This window comes from Stenella coeruleoalba (assembly GCF_951394435.1).
Source record: "Stenella coeruleoalba genome assembly, chromosome: 3".
In the NCBI taxonomy this organism is placed as follows: domain Eukaryota; kingdom Metazoa; phylum Chordata; class Mammalia; order Artiodactyla; family Delphinidae; genus Stenella; species Stenella coeruleoalba.
In genome coordinates this window covers 60,718,065-60,733,555 of record NC_137148.1, presented here as the reverse complement: position 1 = coordinate 60,733,555, position 15,491 = coordinate 60,718,065, and the positions used below count along the sequence as shown (strand labels likewise).

Below are 15,491 nucleotides of genomic sequence, written 5' to 3'. Positions count from 1 at the left end.
TCCACCCCCAGGAGGTGTCATGGGTACACTGCTGGGCTGCATTCTAAGGGGTGGGGCTTAGGCAAGAGAAAACACGTTATGAACGTAACTGGGCTGGAGCTCACGCTTGCTTAGCTTCTTTTGAGATTGGCTTCTGTGTTTTAGGTCCCTTCCTGCTGCTGACCTCTTCTCTCTCATTCCTCCAAAGGAACTGGTGTGGCCAGAGAGACCTGGACCTCTTCCTGGTTGAGAGGACTAAGGGGGAGCTGGGCACAGGTGAGGCCAGGGTCCAAGGAAGCATGCTAAGCTAAGGTCCAGTCCAGCTCAAAAACCAGAGATCTTGGGCCATAGATGACAATGAAGAAGGCACATCTGCTGGGAATGCATCCCCACACATCTTAGGGAAGGTGTGCTGGCAGTCCAGCATTCAGGAATCTCACCATCCTCAATGTGACTGGTAACAGTCAGTAAACGCACCAGCAGACACATAACCTGGCTTCTGAACTGCACTGATGCCCCACTGTTTTTCTGTGCAGCTAAGACAAACATTCACTCATCAGGAAACAAGACTACATTTCTTTATATTCAAGGAAGATTACGAAGCTTAACTGCTAACGGGGGCCTTTGCCTGAATTAAAAGAATTCTTCCTGTTCATTTCTTCTTTTTACATCTGAAGCCTGTCTTAAATCATTCTATATATGCACAAAGGATTGTGCTATTTCTACTACAAAATCATGTAAGAAGAGTAAGTGGAGACCAAGAAAAAGCAGACCTGCTTAATTATAAGAGACCCCATTCTAGCCTGAAAATCACACATGCACACATACACACGCACACATATATATATATATACATACACATGTATCTATTTCTTAACACTAAAAATACCCAAATATTTTGTGACACATTTTAGTATTATATACTTAAATAGGCAAACGTTTCTATGCAGGAAGATAGGATTATTTGGGACCAGTAAGACATTTTAAAAAAGGTTCCTTAAGAAAGTTTCTTCTTTGGAAAACTGAAAATGGTCCAAGAATAGCAAGGTGGTGCCGTGACAAGAAACTTCTCTTAACGCACTAATTCCTTGTCAGGGTACCAAAGGGTCTAAGGAACCATCTCCCTACCTTTCATTTCACTTGCTAATATTCAAGGCAATTCCAGCTCCATACGTATTTGGAGTTTGTCCTGGTCTAGCATTTAATTAGTGACCTCTTCCCATCCAGCTTCAAAGCATTCCACTTGTGCTAAATGGATCAGTTCATCCAGAGCGAACTCTGATGACTGCATTTGTTTATGAACAGGCAAGCATTTCCTCCCCAGAGCACATTTCTGTAAACAAGCAGGGGGTTTGGATCCCTGGAAGATTTGCTGCTGCTGCAAAGTAGCTGCCTTCCCTCCACGACTGCTGTAGAATCCACCCATCTGTGTCAGGCAGAGAAAAATGGTCTATTTCACACATTTCTGATGTTCATTTTGGGACAGAATAATTAAGATTAAAATATCTGGTGTAAATCCAAACTCTATCTCTGTAACAAGAACTGTGTGAATTTCAATTTTTCTTTTGGGTGAAACATGAGCCATACTCAAGGGGAGAAAACACCCTGAAGTTTTCAGTGGAGACTAGCTCACACCTCTAAATTCATCGGAACTCAAATGTGGAGAAATAGAAAAGGCCATAGGAGGAGCTACCGCCTTCACCACAGAAACCTGTATATACTACTTAGAAACATCAACACATATTTTAGAAATATGTGGGCTAGAACTGAAGACATCTTTAAATGAATTTCATTTGAAGCTGTTAAGTGGACATTTACTCACATATTAACATATCTAAGGTACCTGCACACTGCTTCTGCATCAAAGTTTCGAGTTTGTCTGTGGTCGATCACAATAATCTCATGATGTTTATCTAGAAAGCATTCCAGGGCTGACTCCGGAGTCCGAGCAATATTACATCTGTAACCGGCTCTGTCACAGGCCCACCAGAATCCATCACTCTGACTGTCTTCCTTTGCAAAGATCAGCAAAACCTGGAACACAAAGAAAAGAGAATCTTGACAGTAATCATCATCCTTAGAGAGTAGTACTGTATGCTAAAACATATATATGGAATTTAAGAAAAAAACATGTCATGAGGAACCTAGGGGTAAGACAGGAATAAAGACACAGACCTACTAGAGAATGGGCTTGAGGATATGGGGAGGGGGAAGGGTGAGTTGTGACAAAGCGAGAGAGTGGCATGGACATATGTACACTACCAAGCGTAAAATAGATAGCTAGTGGGAAGCAGCCGCATACCACAGGGAGATCAGCTCGGTGCTTTGTGACCACCTAGAGGGGTGGGTTAGGGAGGGTGGGAGGGAGCGAGATGCAAGACGGAAGAGATATGGGGACATATGTATATGCATAACTGATTCACTTTGTTATAAAGCAGAAACTAACACACCATTGTAAAGTAATTACACGCCAATAAAGATGTAAAAAAAAATAGAAAATAAATTTTTTTAAAAAATTAAAGAAAATAAAAAAATAAATAAACAGCCAAAAAAAAAAAAGCGGGCCTACAAGATACTGGTTTAAAATGCAGCCTCTGGAGAGAAGCTACCTGGGTTCAAATCCCGGCTGGTCCACTGATTCTAGGGTGTCTTTGAACAAGGTAGTTCATCTCTTCAGCCTACAGCTTCTCCAATGTCAGATGTGCTAAGAACAGTGCCCTGTAAGCTAGCTATGAGGCCTGAGTGAGCACAGAATACATGGTCCATCGCTCTGCTGGTGGTTGTTACCCATTTGTAATTTCCTAACTGGCTTTGTTTTTAAATAGACTGAGCACTATGAAAATAGGCTAATCAACACAAGTTAGACTATGATTCACATACACACATATTTGGGGCCAGGGCAGCTGGTGTTCGTCTCAAGGTACCTGGCCACCTCTCTAAACTTAGCACTTAAATCCTTATCCAGACACAGAAGGGAGGGGAACTCAAAACAATCTCAAAAACTAATTCCAACACCTAGCGTTTGCCAAATCTAGAAAGAACAATTGTGAAATGTGAAGCTATTGGAGCTCAGGTGAGGAAATGTGCCTCTTTTTTCTTCATTGAAAAGTGAAGCCCCGCTCCCTGGAAAGAAGGTAGCCATACTTCCCACCATGTTACCCTCTTCATTCCCTGGGCTCTGGGACCCAGATTCCCTGGTGGCCAGAAAGCCAGAGATGGCGATACCACCACCTGAACTTGTTCATTTATTTGTTTGTGGTCTATCTTCCCCACTAGAATTGAGCTCCAGGACAGCAAGGACCTGCCTGTCTTGTTCCTGCTGTGACCCCCTGCCGGTCAGCACTTACTATCTGAGTGAAAGGAGGGTTTCTGCAAAATGTAAGAGGGTTTTTACTGTCAATTGGAATAAAACTACGTCACAGCAATAGGTCTAATAAGAAATACATATAATAATCTCAAGATATTGATAAGGCATTTAATATTCTTCACCAACCACTTCTGGTTTAAACAGTTAGGAACAGAAGGGAAGTTTCTGGTCCTTTAAGTCCATAGCCAATGCCATTCTTCATGATGAAATTCTGAATGTCTTTCATTTAAAGTCAGAAACAAGACAAACTGTCCAATAATTACCACTACATTTTAAAAATGCTTCATTAATTGACAATACATAGAAAAACAGAAACAACAGTATAATTACCCTCATGTACCCATCACCCGGCTTCAGCAATAACCAACTCCTGGCCAATCTAGCTTCAATTCTCTCCCTAGCCACTTTCCAACTCCTGTATCAGCTTGCAGTAAATCCCACATATTTCATCCATATGCATCTATTAAAGACTCTTTTCTAAAAACAAAAAAAGAAACCACACCACCATTTCATACCTAAACCTCTCCAATAATTCCTTACCGTTAAACATCTGAATGTATGATAAATGTCATTTGTTCTACACTGTTTGAATCAGTTCCTGTTTTCTCAAATGCCATGTTTCCAGAAGAGAAATAATATTTTTCAGTATGATTTTGACATTTACTTCTTAGCACATGGCTTGAAATCACATGCCAGTAACACATGAGGCAGCCACACTTATTAACGGCTCACTCCGGGCACGGGTCTGTCACTCCTCAGGTCAGTCTATCCCCCAAAACCTCAGCTACAGAGCTACTTCTAGGAAGAAACAGGACGTGGTTCTTCCAAGAGAAGTGAGGGGCTCAGCCTTGTGGATCTTGAGAGTGAAAAGAAAGCCTTCAAACAGAACTGTTAACAATGGAGCTACAATGAAAAAAATCAGGTAGAATAAACTGGCTTGTACAAAAAGTCACTAGCCCTTTACTTGATGTAGCTGTGGCATTAGCATGAGAAACTCAATAAGCAAAGCCTAGAAGTCAGAAAAGGTGACAGAACTTCTCTCATCTGTCTGGCTGAACTATGATTGCTAAGCAAGAACCTCAACACTTTATATTTCCTTTATACCATTTATGCCTCAACATTTGACGAATGCAATAAGAACCTAACTGTATTCCCATATTGGACATTGCTACAGTTATTAATCTCATGTCTTAGATGTCCTTAAAAGACGGGAGTGCTCCACTTTGGGAAAAATAAAGTCATTATTCAAGTATTTCCTGAGCACCTACTATGTACCTACTCTGTTTTTAATTGCTTGGAGTACGCTGATGAACAAAATAAAGACCTCTTGCATTGTAGGGGTAAAGAAACAAACAACAGGCATGAGAAATAAGCAAATGATATGGAATGGTAAAAGTGGTAAGTGCTAGGTAAAGACAGTAGGGTTGAGTAAGAGGGATCCAGAGCGGGTGCTGGGACCAGTATTAAGTCAGGTGGTTAGGGTAAGCCTCACCGAGAAAGTGACATGTGAGCAAATGCCTGAAGGAAATGAAAAAGTCAAGTTGATAACTGAAGAAAAAGCATTCCACAAAGAGGGACCAGATCCACTGGTTCCTATAGTGGGACTCATGCCTGATGTGTTCAAGGAACTCAAGGAAGCCAGTGTGACAGAGAGGAGTGTGAGCTGGTGGGAGAGGAAGTGGAGCTCACAGCAGAGGGCTCGATCTTGGTAATGCCTGGTTTAGGAACTTACACCAGATTTCACTTGGAAACTTAAAAACCAATTCAAAGTGGGGAGTTGTATTAATTATGCCTCGTTAATTTTGATATTTCTGATGCTTTGACATCTGGAGCCTTGATGACCCTGGAGGGATGCCCCAGAGGGATAACCAATTCTCCAACCCCTAGAGAAAGCAAATGACTTGCCTAGGAACGCACTTTTCCTATGCAAACCAATCCAGTCCGTACTCCTACCACCTCTATCACTTGCTAACCCTCTGGACCACTATCTACCTGCTCTAATCACTGCAGCGCCAGGCACCAGACAACTAGGGACAGCCCTTCTGCCCAACACTCTTCTGGAATGATTCAAACTAGCTAAACCTGTCTACCCTGCTTTCCCTGCCTCACAGCTTCCCACAGAAACCACAGTCAAGGCTCTGGCCCACATTTGCCCCTTTAGGCTCCCTGCCTCCAATCAACCTTAGTGCTTCCCTCTGTGGTCCTGCACTGACCGCCCTTCCTCTCAGAAACTGTAACAAACTATCTTTCAGTGACAGTCTCTCCTAATCTGTTGGCCTCCCCCTACCTGAATAAAAATTAAAATCTACATATTGAAACAAGAGTATTTACATTACAAGAGTACTCATTAGAAAATCTCTCTAGGTAGTATTCAAAATTTTTTCCATTTATAAAAAAATAATTCAGAAAGACTACTTTTCAGTAATCCAACTCCTAAGCAAAGTGAAAATCTATGGGAATTAAAAAACTATATATATATATTTAGAGTAAAGTACTATAGTAATCAGTTTTTTTAAGGTCTGCCTATCTCTGGAAAATTCTATCTTCTTTAGGAAAGGAACCCACCCAAGTAACCAAAGCTGTACTCTCTGTCCCCATCTCCTAGGCCACAGCTGGACTAATAATGTTGTTTCCGGGAATTTGAAATGTGAACAGAGAGACACAGAGGCTGGGAATTAGGACCCGTGGCTCATTAATAGTAGAGATACTGAAGGAAGAAGCTTAAATCCCTTCTGTCAAAATACTCAGAGATGGCTCATTGTCACCCTTTCTAAGCCATGGCTTTTCAACTCTTCCTTGGATTCTGAAAAAGAAAACACACTATCTATTTCTTACTCATTTACTATTTTGTGTAAGACAGCTGTTACTTAAAACCAAAGAACATAACCCCTCAAAAGCCTTTTGTGATATAGTCCCTCTTCAGATTTATCATTCCATGTATCAATATTTAGCTTCTTTGTCAAACATGTCAGTTTGTAAATGTTTATTGACCATTCACTGAGGCAAATCCCATAAAATGATTTTGTAAAATATATTTTAAAAAATAATTAATAAATAGCTGAACGTAATTTATAAAGAGTAAAAACTGACTCTTACTTGCTCTAAATAGTATGTGGAACATTCCTTCAAAGAATACTTTTTGATGACCTATCATGCACGATGTTAAGAACTGAGAGTAAGAAGCTGACAGAGACAACCATAGTCCAGTCTCTACCCCTAGGACGCAAGCAGGGGAGAGGTTCAGGTAAGCAGATAAGTACAAGAGACGCTCTAATAAGCAGTGACCAAAGACAGAGCAAGGACATGGCATCCAGGGAAAGAATCTAGGCACAGGAGAACGGGAAGAAGGAAGTGGTTTTGTTATATCAACCTCACTGTACTGTTGTAAACACAGCGAAAGAGAAGATTAAAAGCAGATCTGGGGTGAAGCCTGGGGCAATGAGGAAACATCTCCTTCTGGAGCAGATCTTGGCCAGTTTGGGCTTTGTCCAGGATCAGAACACAAACACAGGCAGTGCTCACTTTGCATGGCAGTGTCAGACCATATAAATGACCATGCAAACAATCTTAATGAAGGATGGTAAAAACGGCGGTTCCATGACATTTCGAAATTTTGTCAAAACATAAAAAACTTTTATTGTTGGTTATAAATGTATAGCGAAATGAAAAATGTAAAATTAATATTTATTCAGTGCACTTACTTTAAAACATTAGAAACTGTGAATTAAAAAAAATGTTTAAGCTGATTGAGTAGTTTGAACAGCCCTTGCCTTCTTCCAGTTGTATAAATGATGATACAGAATGAGCCTCTTTTCTACGCCTTGGTGAATTATAAACTCTTAAGTTTGGATCAGCTTCCAACATTTTATCCTCTGTACTTTCAATGTCATGAAATGTCCCCAGAGTTCCTTTAATTACTGTGCAGTTTTTTGTTGGCATCACTTCATCTTTTTCGTCACAACCACTTCTTCATTTAGCTCAATAAACTTGCATTGATTAACTTCCTCTGGCAACCCTCTCTCACAGGCAGCAGTGTCAACATTGCCAGTCCGCTTTCTTCTCTAACTCCATTTACATTGCTGTTTCACTTCCAGCATTATTGCTTTCCATTCCTTTGCTACACTTTCGTCTTTGTGGGCTAGCTCCTTCTTTCAATGATACACTTATATATATTTTGTAATGCCGTGTGAGTTATCACGGAGAGATAAAGGGGTGACACAACTGCACACTCTGCTGTCTGTGCTAGAACAGGTAGAGACTTCAAAAAAAGTGATGTGGTTCGTCACTGCACAGGCTGCACATTTGTTATTTATGTAAGGACTTGTGGACTGAAGAACTAGCAGCAAAGTTTGCACTTGATGCAATCATCACAATTAAAACACCAATGTGACTGCAATCTTTGGGCCTGGTGTTATTTAGTCCTGGAACTGTGCAAAGCCAGGGCTACCTGTACAGCTTTTCAAACGTAGCTATGAATACCTCAAACTACCATGCAGGGTCTCCCTCTATTTCTACCTACACCTTCTTAGAACCACAAAGTTTATTTATTTATTTGTTTTTATTTTTGGCTGTGTTGGGTCTTTGTTGCTGTGCGAGGACTTTCTCTAGTTGCGGTGAGCAGGGGCTACTCTTTGTTGCAGTGCGCAGGCTTCTCATTGTCATGGCTTCTCTTTGTTGTGGAGCACAGGCCCTAGGCGCGCGGGCTTCAGTAGTTGTGGCACGTGGGCTCAGTAGCTGTGGCTCGCAGGCTCTAGAGCCCAGGCGCAGTAGTTGTGGCACATCGCCTTAGTTGCTCCGTGGCATGTGGGATCTTCCTGGACTAGGGCTTGAACCTGCATCCCCTGCATTGGCAGGTGGATTCTTAACCACTGCGCCACCAGGGAAGTCCGGAACCACAAAGTTTAATTCATCTTTCAACCCAAGCCAGAATAATGAAGTAAGGGATGACCCAGAGAATGAAGTGTAAGAGGCTGCAGGGGGTAGCACTCAGATCCCGGGGGACTTGGGGCGGGCGGTCCTAGTGGCCATGACAAGGACAGGGACCATGACTCTCAGGAGTTCTCAGAGCAGGAAGGGACTCTGGGGGTGATCCATCAACCCCCAATCAACAGATGAGTTCAGCAACTTCCCTAAGCAGAGCAGCAGCACAGCTGGACCCACAATTCCCAGCTCCTCCTTCAGTAATCTTTCCTGATGTCCTCTTGCTGTGCTACAAGTACTGTAACCATTCCTTTGACATGTTTTTTCAAGAAAGTACTGAAAACTATCTTTTTGAGGACAGCAATAAGCGGTCTTTGATAGCTAAGTGAGTATGAAACTATATTCTCTGGTGAAGGCTAATTATGAAAAAGATGAAAAAATAAAACCCTAGCTTTTCCTTAACTTGAAGACAATGTAAGTGTTCGTTATTATTAGTGTTCTTTCTAGAAAGTGTGTGTCTACATGTCTCCAAATGGATCATCAACGTCTACTATTAAACATCTAACTTTCAGAATACTTGGTTTGGCTTTAAGCAAAAGCCAGGTTAACAAGTAGCTTCTAGAGTAGATCACATATATATCTACATCATACTAAACAGCTGGCCAATCTGATCATAGGTGGGGTCGATTCAGTTGGAAAAAAATGGTTTGGGAGCTTTCCTCAAATGTCCCTAAGAAAGTAATGCTAATACGTCTTGTTTAATACATCTTTTTGGTGATCTGATGTTAACTAAACTCTGAAATTTGCACACACTGGAACTATGCAAAGTAAGGGCTTTGTCGAGCAGCTACAGTTTAATGAGAATTTAAGGGCCAGCCATGACACTGAAAGGACTTTAAACATACTATCTCATTTAATAACCCTTCACAACTCTTTCGAGTTGGGCATCATCCCCACTTCCAGACGTGGAGACTGAGATATGGGATGATTAAGAGACACGCCCACAGCCACACAACTAACAAGATTTGAACTGAGGTTGGTTGGACCCCTGAGCCTGGGCAATCATTAAGTAACGTACTCTATTTTACCCCCAAAATATTGGCCCAAAACCCCTAACAACTCTGTGGTTCCATGAAATTGGCTGGGCCAGGTACAGGACCTGACTTGGTACCAGCAGTAAGGACAGACAGGAGGGGAGATGCTGACCACAGCAAGTTACTGAGTCTGAACACCTCCATCACTCGGTCATTTCATTTACTATGTGAAGAACAGCTTCCCACAAGGCCAAAGGATCTCCAACATAAAGTCTCCAATATATAATGGTTCCAGAAAAAAAATCCATGTCCACACAACATAGAAGTTTAAGTTTTAAAGGAAAGTGCTGTCTTGCTGGGAAAACGCTTAGGCCAGAGCAGTGAAGATCTGTTTCCAAGTCCAGTCGGAAAGCTCTGTGAGGGGCAGGGGCGACAGCACTCTAAGCAGAGACAATTCCACACACGGGGAAGTAAATATGTTCCAGGCACTGATGAAGAAAAGACCTCTTGATTTTCAGATGGTATCATGCTGATAAAAATCTATTGCCTCATAATATTACCCCCTTTTTTTTTTTTTTTTTTTTTTTTGCTAAGACTGGAAAACATGCCCTGCTGTGAGTCACAGGCACTCACCCAGGAGAGCTGTCCTCTACAATACGACGAGGCACGTCCACCCGCTCCACTCCCAACAGCACTCCCACCAGGCCACATCACACCTCCTGGTCTCTACACGGGAGCAAATTTCCCCTGGTGACCTCAGAAGTGCACCGTCAAAAGCAACCACATCCTGGAATGTGCTTGTCAAGTAAGTTCCTCCCGAGTCCTAAGCGTTCCGGTTGATGTAGTTAACATTTTCGGCATGGCAGTGAAGTTACAGAGTAGATATTTTTCTCCAAGAAAAAGAAAATTACAGAATTTTGCTCCAAGAAAGAAAAAAAAAATTAAAAACTAAGGTTCTAGGCCATTTCGAAGACAGTTGCAATGGCAGTATCAGAAGCACAAGAACACTTGACTAGATATCTCTGCCTTTCAAGTTAGAATGTAGTAGACAATAAAACCAACCCGCCAGACTCCCTGGGTGGTCAGGGGTCATTGTTCGGCCCCCTTCCCCTGCAGCACCTGGTGCAGAGCCTTGAGCACATAGGTACTCCACAGACTCGAACTGGATGGATCAGTGAGTGAAATTACATTTGAATGAGATCCAGGAGTAAAGACATCCTTGGTTCTAAGTTGAGCTTATTATTTTTTTAAAAAAGAGTCTCTTAATTATTCTGTCCCTTATTCAGAGAGGGACTCTTGACCACTTGTATCTGCTGTCATGGGGGCCAAACTCATGTGACAGGAACCAGGCAGGGTACACGGTAGCAGTGGAAACACTCCACCTCTTATGCTGGGTGGGTTCACGGCATTAGTTTTACTATTATATTTCATAGCTTATGAGCACGAATTTAAAATGTTTGTTATGTTTTAACATACCAAATATAATAAGTCCAAAATTACAGACAATTGTTTTTGTGATGAGGGAGTGAGTCCGTTATGGGATATTTAAATACTGCAAAGGACTATATCGTATTTGAGGGGATAGAAATACAGTACACTTGAGACTTCGTTATAAAATTTGACTGCTAAACAAACATTAAAAACAAGCTAAGGGTAACCACTAAAATAGAAGCGTAACCTACAGTTTCTAAAACAGAGAAAATAAAAGGTAATTCTGAAAACTATGTCAACTTAACAAAAAGTAGAAATATGAGAAAAAGAAAAAGGGTAACAAATAGAAAATCAAGACTAATTGTATCAGTAATCACACTCAGTGTAACAAGATTACACTCACTTATTAGTGTCAGATTATCAGAATAGGTTTTAGAAAAATAAAACTATGTGCTCCTTATAAGAGGGATATTTAACATAAAGTTATAAATAAAAGCGAAAATGAAAAGATAGAAAAAGATATACCAGGAAAATATTAACCAAAGAAAGCTTGTCCAGCCATATTACCAACAAATAAAATAGAAATTAAGGCAGAAGTTTAAAGAGGGACACTACATAATAATAAAAGGATCAGTCACCAAGAACATACAACAATCTAGAACTTGGATGTACATTAACATGACAGACTCAAAACATAAGAAAATATTAAGAAATATTGAGGATACTGACATATCCATTACAATAGAAACTAACAGAACACAAAAAAAAAATTAAGATAGAGATGATTTGAATAGCATCATTAATAAAGTTGAATTAATTTCACAGATATAGAAACCTGTATTCCAGAAATAGAGATACACTTTTTTAAAAGTTTTTGTGGAAAATTTCAAAACTGGCTACATTATTGGCTACCAAACAAGTTGCAACAAGTATGAAAGAATCAGGCATCAGGTAATTCAATGGAGCAAGGAATACACAGTCATTTCAACAAATGGAGCTGCTCATTCAACATGGAAGGAAAAAGAGCCTTGACCTCTTTATTCCACCATACATAAAAATGAACTTGAGATAGATTATAGATCTAAAATTAAAATTTAACAATAAAGTTTCTAGAAGAAAACGAGAAATAATCTTCAACCTGGGATTAAGGATTCATAGACCACAGAAAGTAATAACCATAAAAGGAGTGATAAATTAGACTATATCAAAACTAAAATTTTTGCTCAAAATCCAAGTTTGTGAAAATGAAGACAGGAGCCACACATTGGAAGAAAATATTTTCAAAATCTGATAAAGGACTCGGGACAAGAATATATACAGAATTCCCACAACTCAGTAGTTTTTTCAAAGTCAACCCAACTAAAAATGGGCGGAAGACTTAACTAAACATTCACAGAAGATTTTAAAAATGGCCAATCAGCGAACAAAAAAGTGCTCACATTATTAGTCATGGAGAAATGCAAATTTAACTTACCGTAAGATAGAACTACTCACCTACTAGATGAGCTAAAATTAAGAGACTGAAACAAACATTACCAAGGATTTGAAGTAATAAGAACTCACATTGCTTGTAGGAGTGTAAAATTGTACAACCACTTTGAGAAAAGATCTGGATATATCTTATAAATAGTATCTAAACACACTATTGTTTTGAAGGTTCTAGCAGGACAATCAGGCTAACGAAATAAAAGGCATTCAGATTAGGAAGAAAGTAGTAATGTTATGATCCTGTATATAGAAAATCCTAAAGAATTCACACAAAAATGTAAAAGCTAATAAATGAGTTCAATCAATATACAAAAGTAAATATATTTCTATACACTAGCAATGAACAACCCAAAACTGAAAGTAAGGAAACAATTCCATTTGTCATAGCATCAAAAAGAATAAAATATTTCAGGAATAAATTTAACAAAAATATAAAACACTACACTAAAAACTACAAGACATTGGTGAAAGAAGTTAAAGAAAATCTAAATAAATGGAAAGACATCTTATGTTAATGGATTGGAAGACAAAATGGTTAACACAGTAATATTCCCAAATTGATCCACAGGTTTAATGCAATCACTATCAAAATCCCAGCTGGTCCCCCTCACTCCCCAAATTAACAAGCTGGTCCTGAAATTCATATGAAGATTCAAGGGACCCAGACAGCAAAAACAACCTTGAAAGATAAGAAAGTTGGGAGACTCACACTTCAAAGCTACAGAAATCAAGATAGTGTGGTACTGGCATAGGACAGACATATATCAATGGAATAGAAATAAGAATCCAGAAATAAACGCTCACAATCATGGTCAGCTGATTTTAGAAAAACATGCCAAGACAATTCAATGGGGAAAGAATATTCTTTTTAACAAATGCTGCTGCACAACTAGATATCCACATAACAAAAGAATGAAGCCCTACCTCACACCACATACAAAAGTTAAATCAAAATGGATCATAGAGCTAAATATAAGAGCTACAACTATAAAACTCTTAGAAGAAAACAAAGGAGTAACACTTTGTGACCTTAGATTAGGCGATAGATTCTTAGGTACGACACTAAATGATAAAGAAAAATTTCAGAATGATGCCTGCTGCCTGACACCTTTCAAATAAAGTTTAAAATATTCAAGACAAAGTAAATATTAATGGATACATGGGACTTCCCTGGTGGTCCAGTGGTTAAGAATCTGCCTTCCAATGCAGGGGACACGGGTTCAATCCCTGGTCGGGGAACTAAGATCCCACATGCCGCAGGGCAACTAAGCCTGTGTGCCACAACTACAGAGCCCGCGTGCCGCAACTACAGAGCCTACACGCCACAACTACAGAGCCCATGCACCACAACTAGAGAGCCCATGCGCCATGACTACTGAGCCCGCACACTCTGAAGCCTGTGCACCACAACTAGAGAGAAGCCCGTGTACTGCAACGAAAGATCCCACGTGCTGCAACAAAAGATCCCGTGTGCCGCAACCAAGACCCAATGCAGCCAAAAATAAATAAATAATTTTTTAAAATGGATACATAAATATGTAGAAGAAATATGCAAATACCTATCATAATCAATCTCCAAACAGTGGTTACTTTTAGGGAAGAGAGAGGAGGGCAAAGGGATAAATAGGGCTTAAAGTATCTGTAATCTCTTGTTTCTAAAAAGAACTCTGAGACAAATAGGACATCCTTGACAAAATAAATGTCATGTTTGATAAAATAAAATTAGCATATTTCATAAAAGTGGATATGGGTATACACATGTACTTTTATGAGTATTTAAAATACTTTACAATTTAACAAATTATATTTTATAAAAATGAGACATCCTTGGGGACGTCCCTGGTGGTCCAGTGGTTAAGACTTTGCCTTCCAATGCAGGGGTTGTGGGTTTAATCCCTGGTCGGGGAGCTAGGATCCCACATGCCTCGCAGCCAAAAAACCAAAACATAAAACAGAAGCAGTATTGTAACAAATTCAATAAAGACTTTAAAAATGGTCCACATCAAAAAAAAAAAATCTCAAAAAAAAAAAAGATTTAAGAATGAGATGCCCTTATCATGAGCATTCATTGCCAGTACAACACAGGGTGAAAAATGAAGGTAAATTAAAGTAACTGATCTAAAACCACACTAATCCCAAGAAAAATTCTGGAAATTACTTTGGGAATAAATACTGATATCAGAACCTTTGTCACTGCCTTTATTCAAAATGGCCTACAAAGTCCATGCCCCCAGAATGAATACTGGAATTTTCCACTTGTTTGTATTCTATATAAATAGTTGTGGCTTATGTTTATTTTAATAAATTCTCTCTTCCTCTCTCTCTCTGCTCCCAAATATGTTTTCATCCAATTTTCCCAAGCTTAAATCTCTTGTTTTTTTCCTTTCCCTAGATTTGCATTTCCTTTTCCGAGCAACAGTAAATTATTTTCTTTTCCAACCGCTCTTAAATCAAACAGTACATTTCTTTGGTTGGTTTTTCACTTTCATCTACATGTTAATTGGTTTATTTACATCTTCTCTACATCTTCACTTGTCCAAAGTGCAGCACAAGTTTCCAGGTGCTAACAAGCTACAGTTTTACAAGGAGGAAGGTGGCTCATCTAGGTCTACCAGGAAGATGCAGATGCAGATGAGGACTTAACAAACACTTCTCATACCTATTTCCTCACAGGGCACACAGGAAGCTGGAGGGGTGGTGGGGAGCACATGGGTACTGCTGATGTTAGAGGGTGGTCAAGGCTGCAGGCACTGGCCCCTTCTCTCCCTGGAACTAGGAGCCTTGGTGCTTCAGAGCCCAGTAGGCTGCCTGCCTCTAGTCACACAGGACAACAGTTACCATCACTGAGCACCTTCTACTGCCAGGCAGTGTCCCAAGCACCTGATTCTATTTCCTTGAGCTCATAATTTCCTAAGAGAGAGACATTACCATCTCCACTTTACAGACAAGGCACTGGGTAGAGAAGTGAAGCAATACATGCAAGGACACAGAGCTGGTAAAGGCAGAGCCAGGATTCCCACCCAGCCGTGGCTCGTGGCAAAGCCCTGCCCTTTACCACACACAGCTTCTTCCCTTTCCAGCTGCGGAAGCAGCATGTAGAACAGACGCGTTTTTTGGTGAAGAGTTGTTCTCCCTCACAACCTACCATGCAACCGCTCTACCTATTATATTATTTATACTCAAAATGGGGCAATATTTGTCTTCAAGAAAGCAATCTGATTCCTCATTTGACATTAATAAAAACAAGCCTTTGCACACAGGCATATACACAC

General features: G+C 40.1%; 1 protein-coding gene across 6 annotated transcripts in view; it reads right to left on the bottom strand.

The window, feature by feature from the left end:
- Positions 1–15,491, bottom strand: part of PDE8B (phosphodiesterase 8B) — a 372,638-nt gene that overhangs the window by 132,254 nt on the left and 224,893 nt on the right. For all 6 annotated transcript variants that reach the window (XM_079917344.1, XM_079917345.1, XM_079917342.1 and 3 more), the window contains one exon: positions 1,823–2,013. In XM_079917344.1, the coding sequence (XP_079773470.1) occupies positions 1,823–2,013 (191 nt within the window). The remainder of the gene's footprint in view (positions 1–1,822; positions 2,014–15,491) is intronic.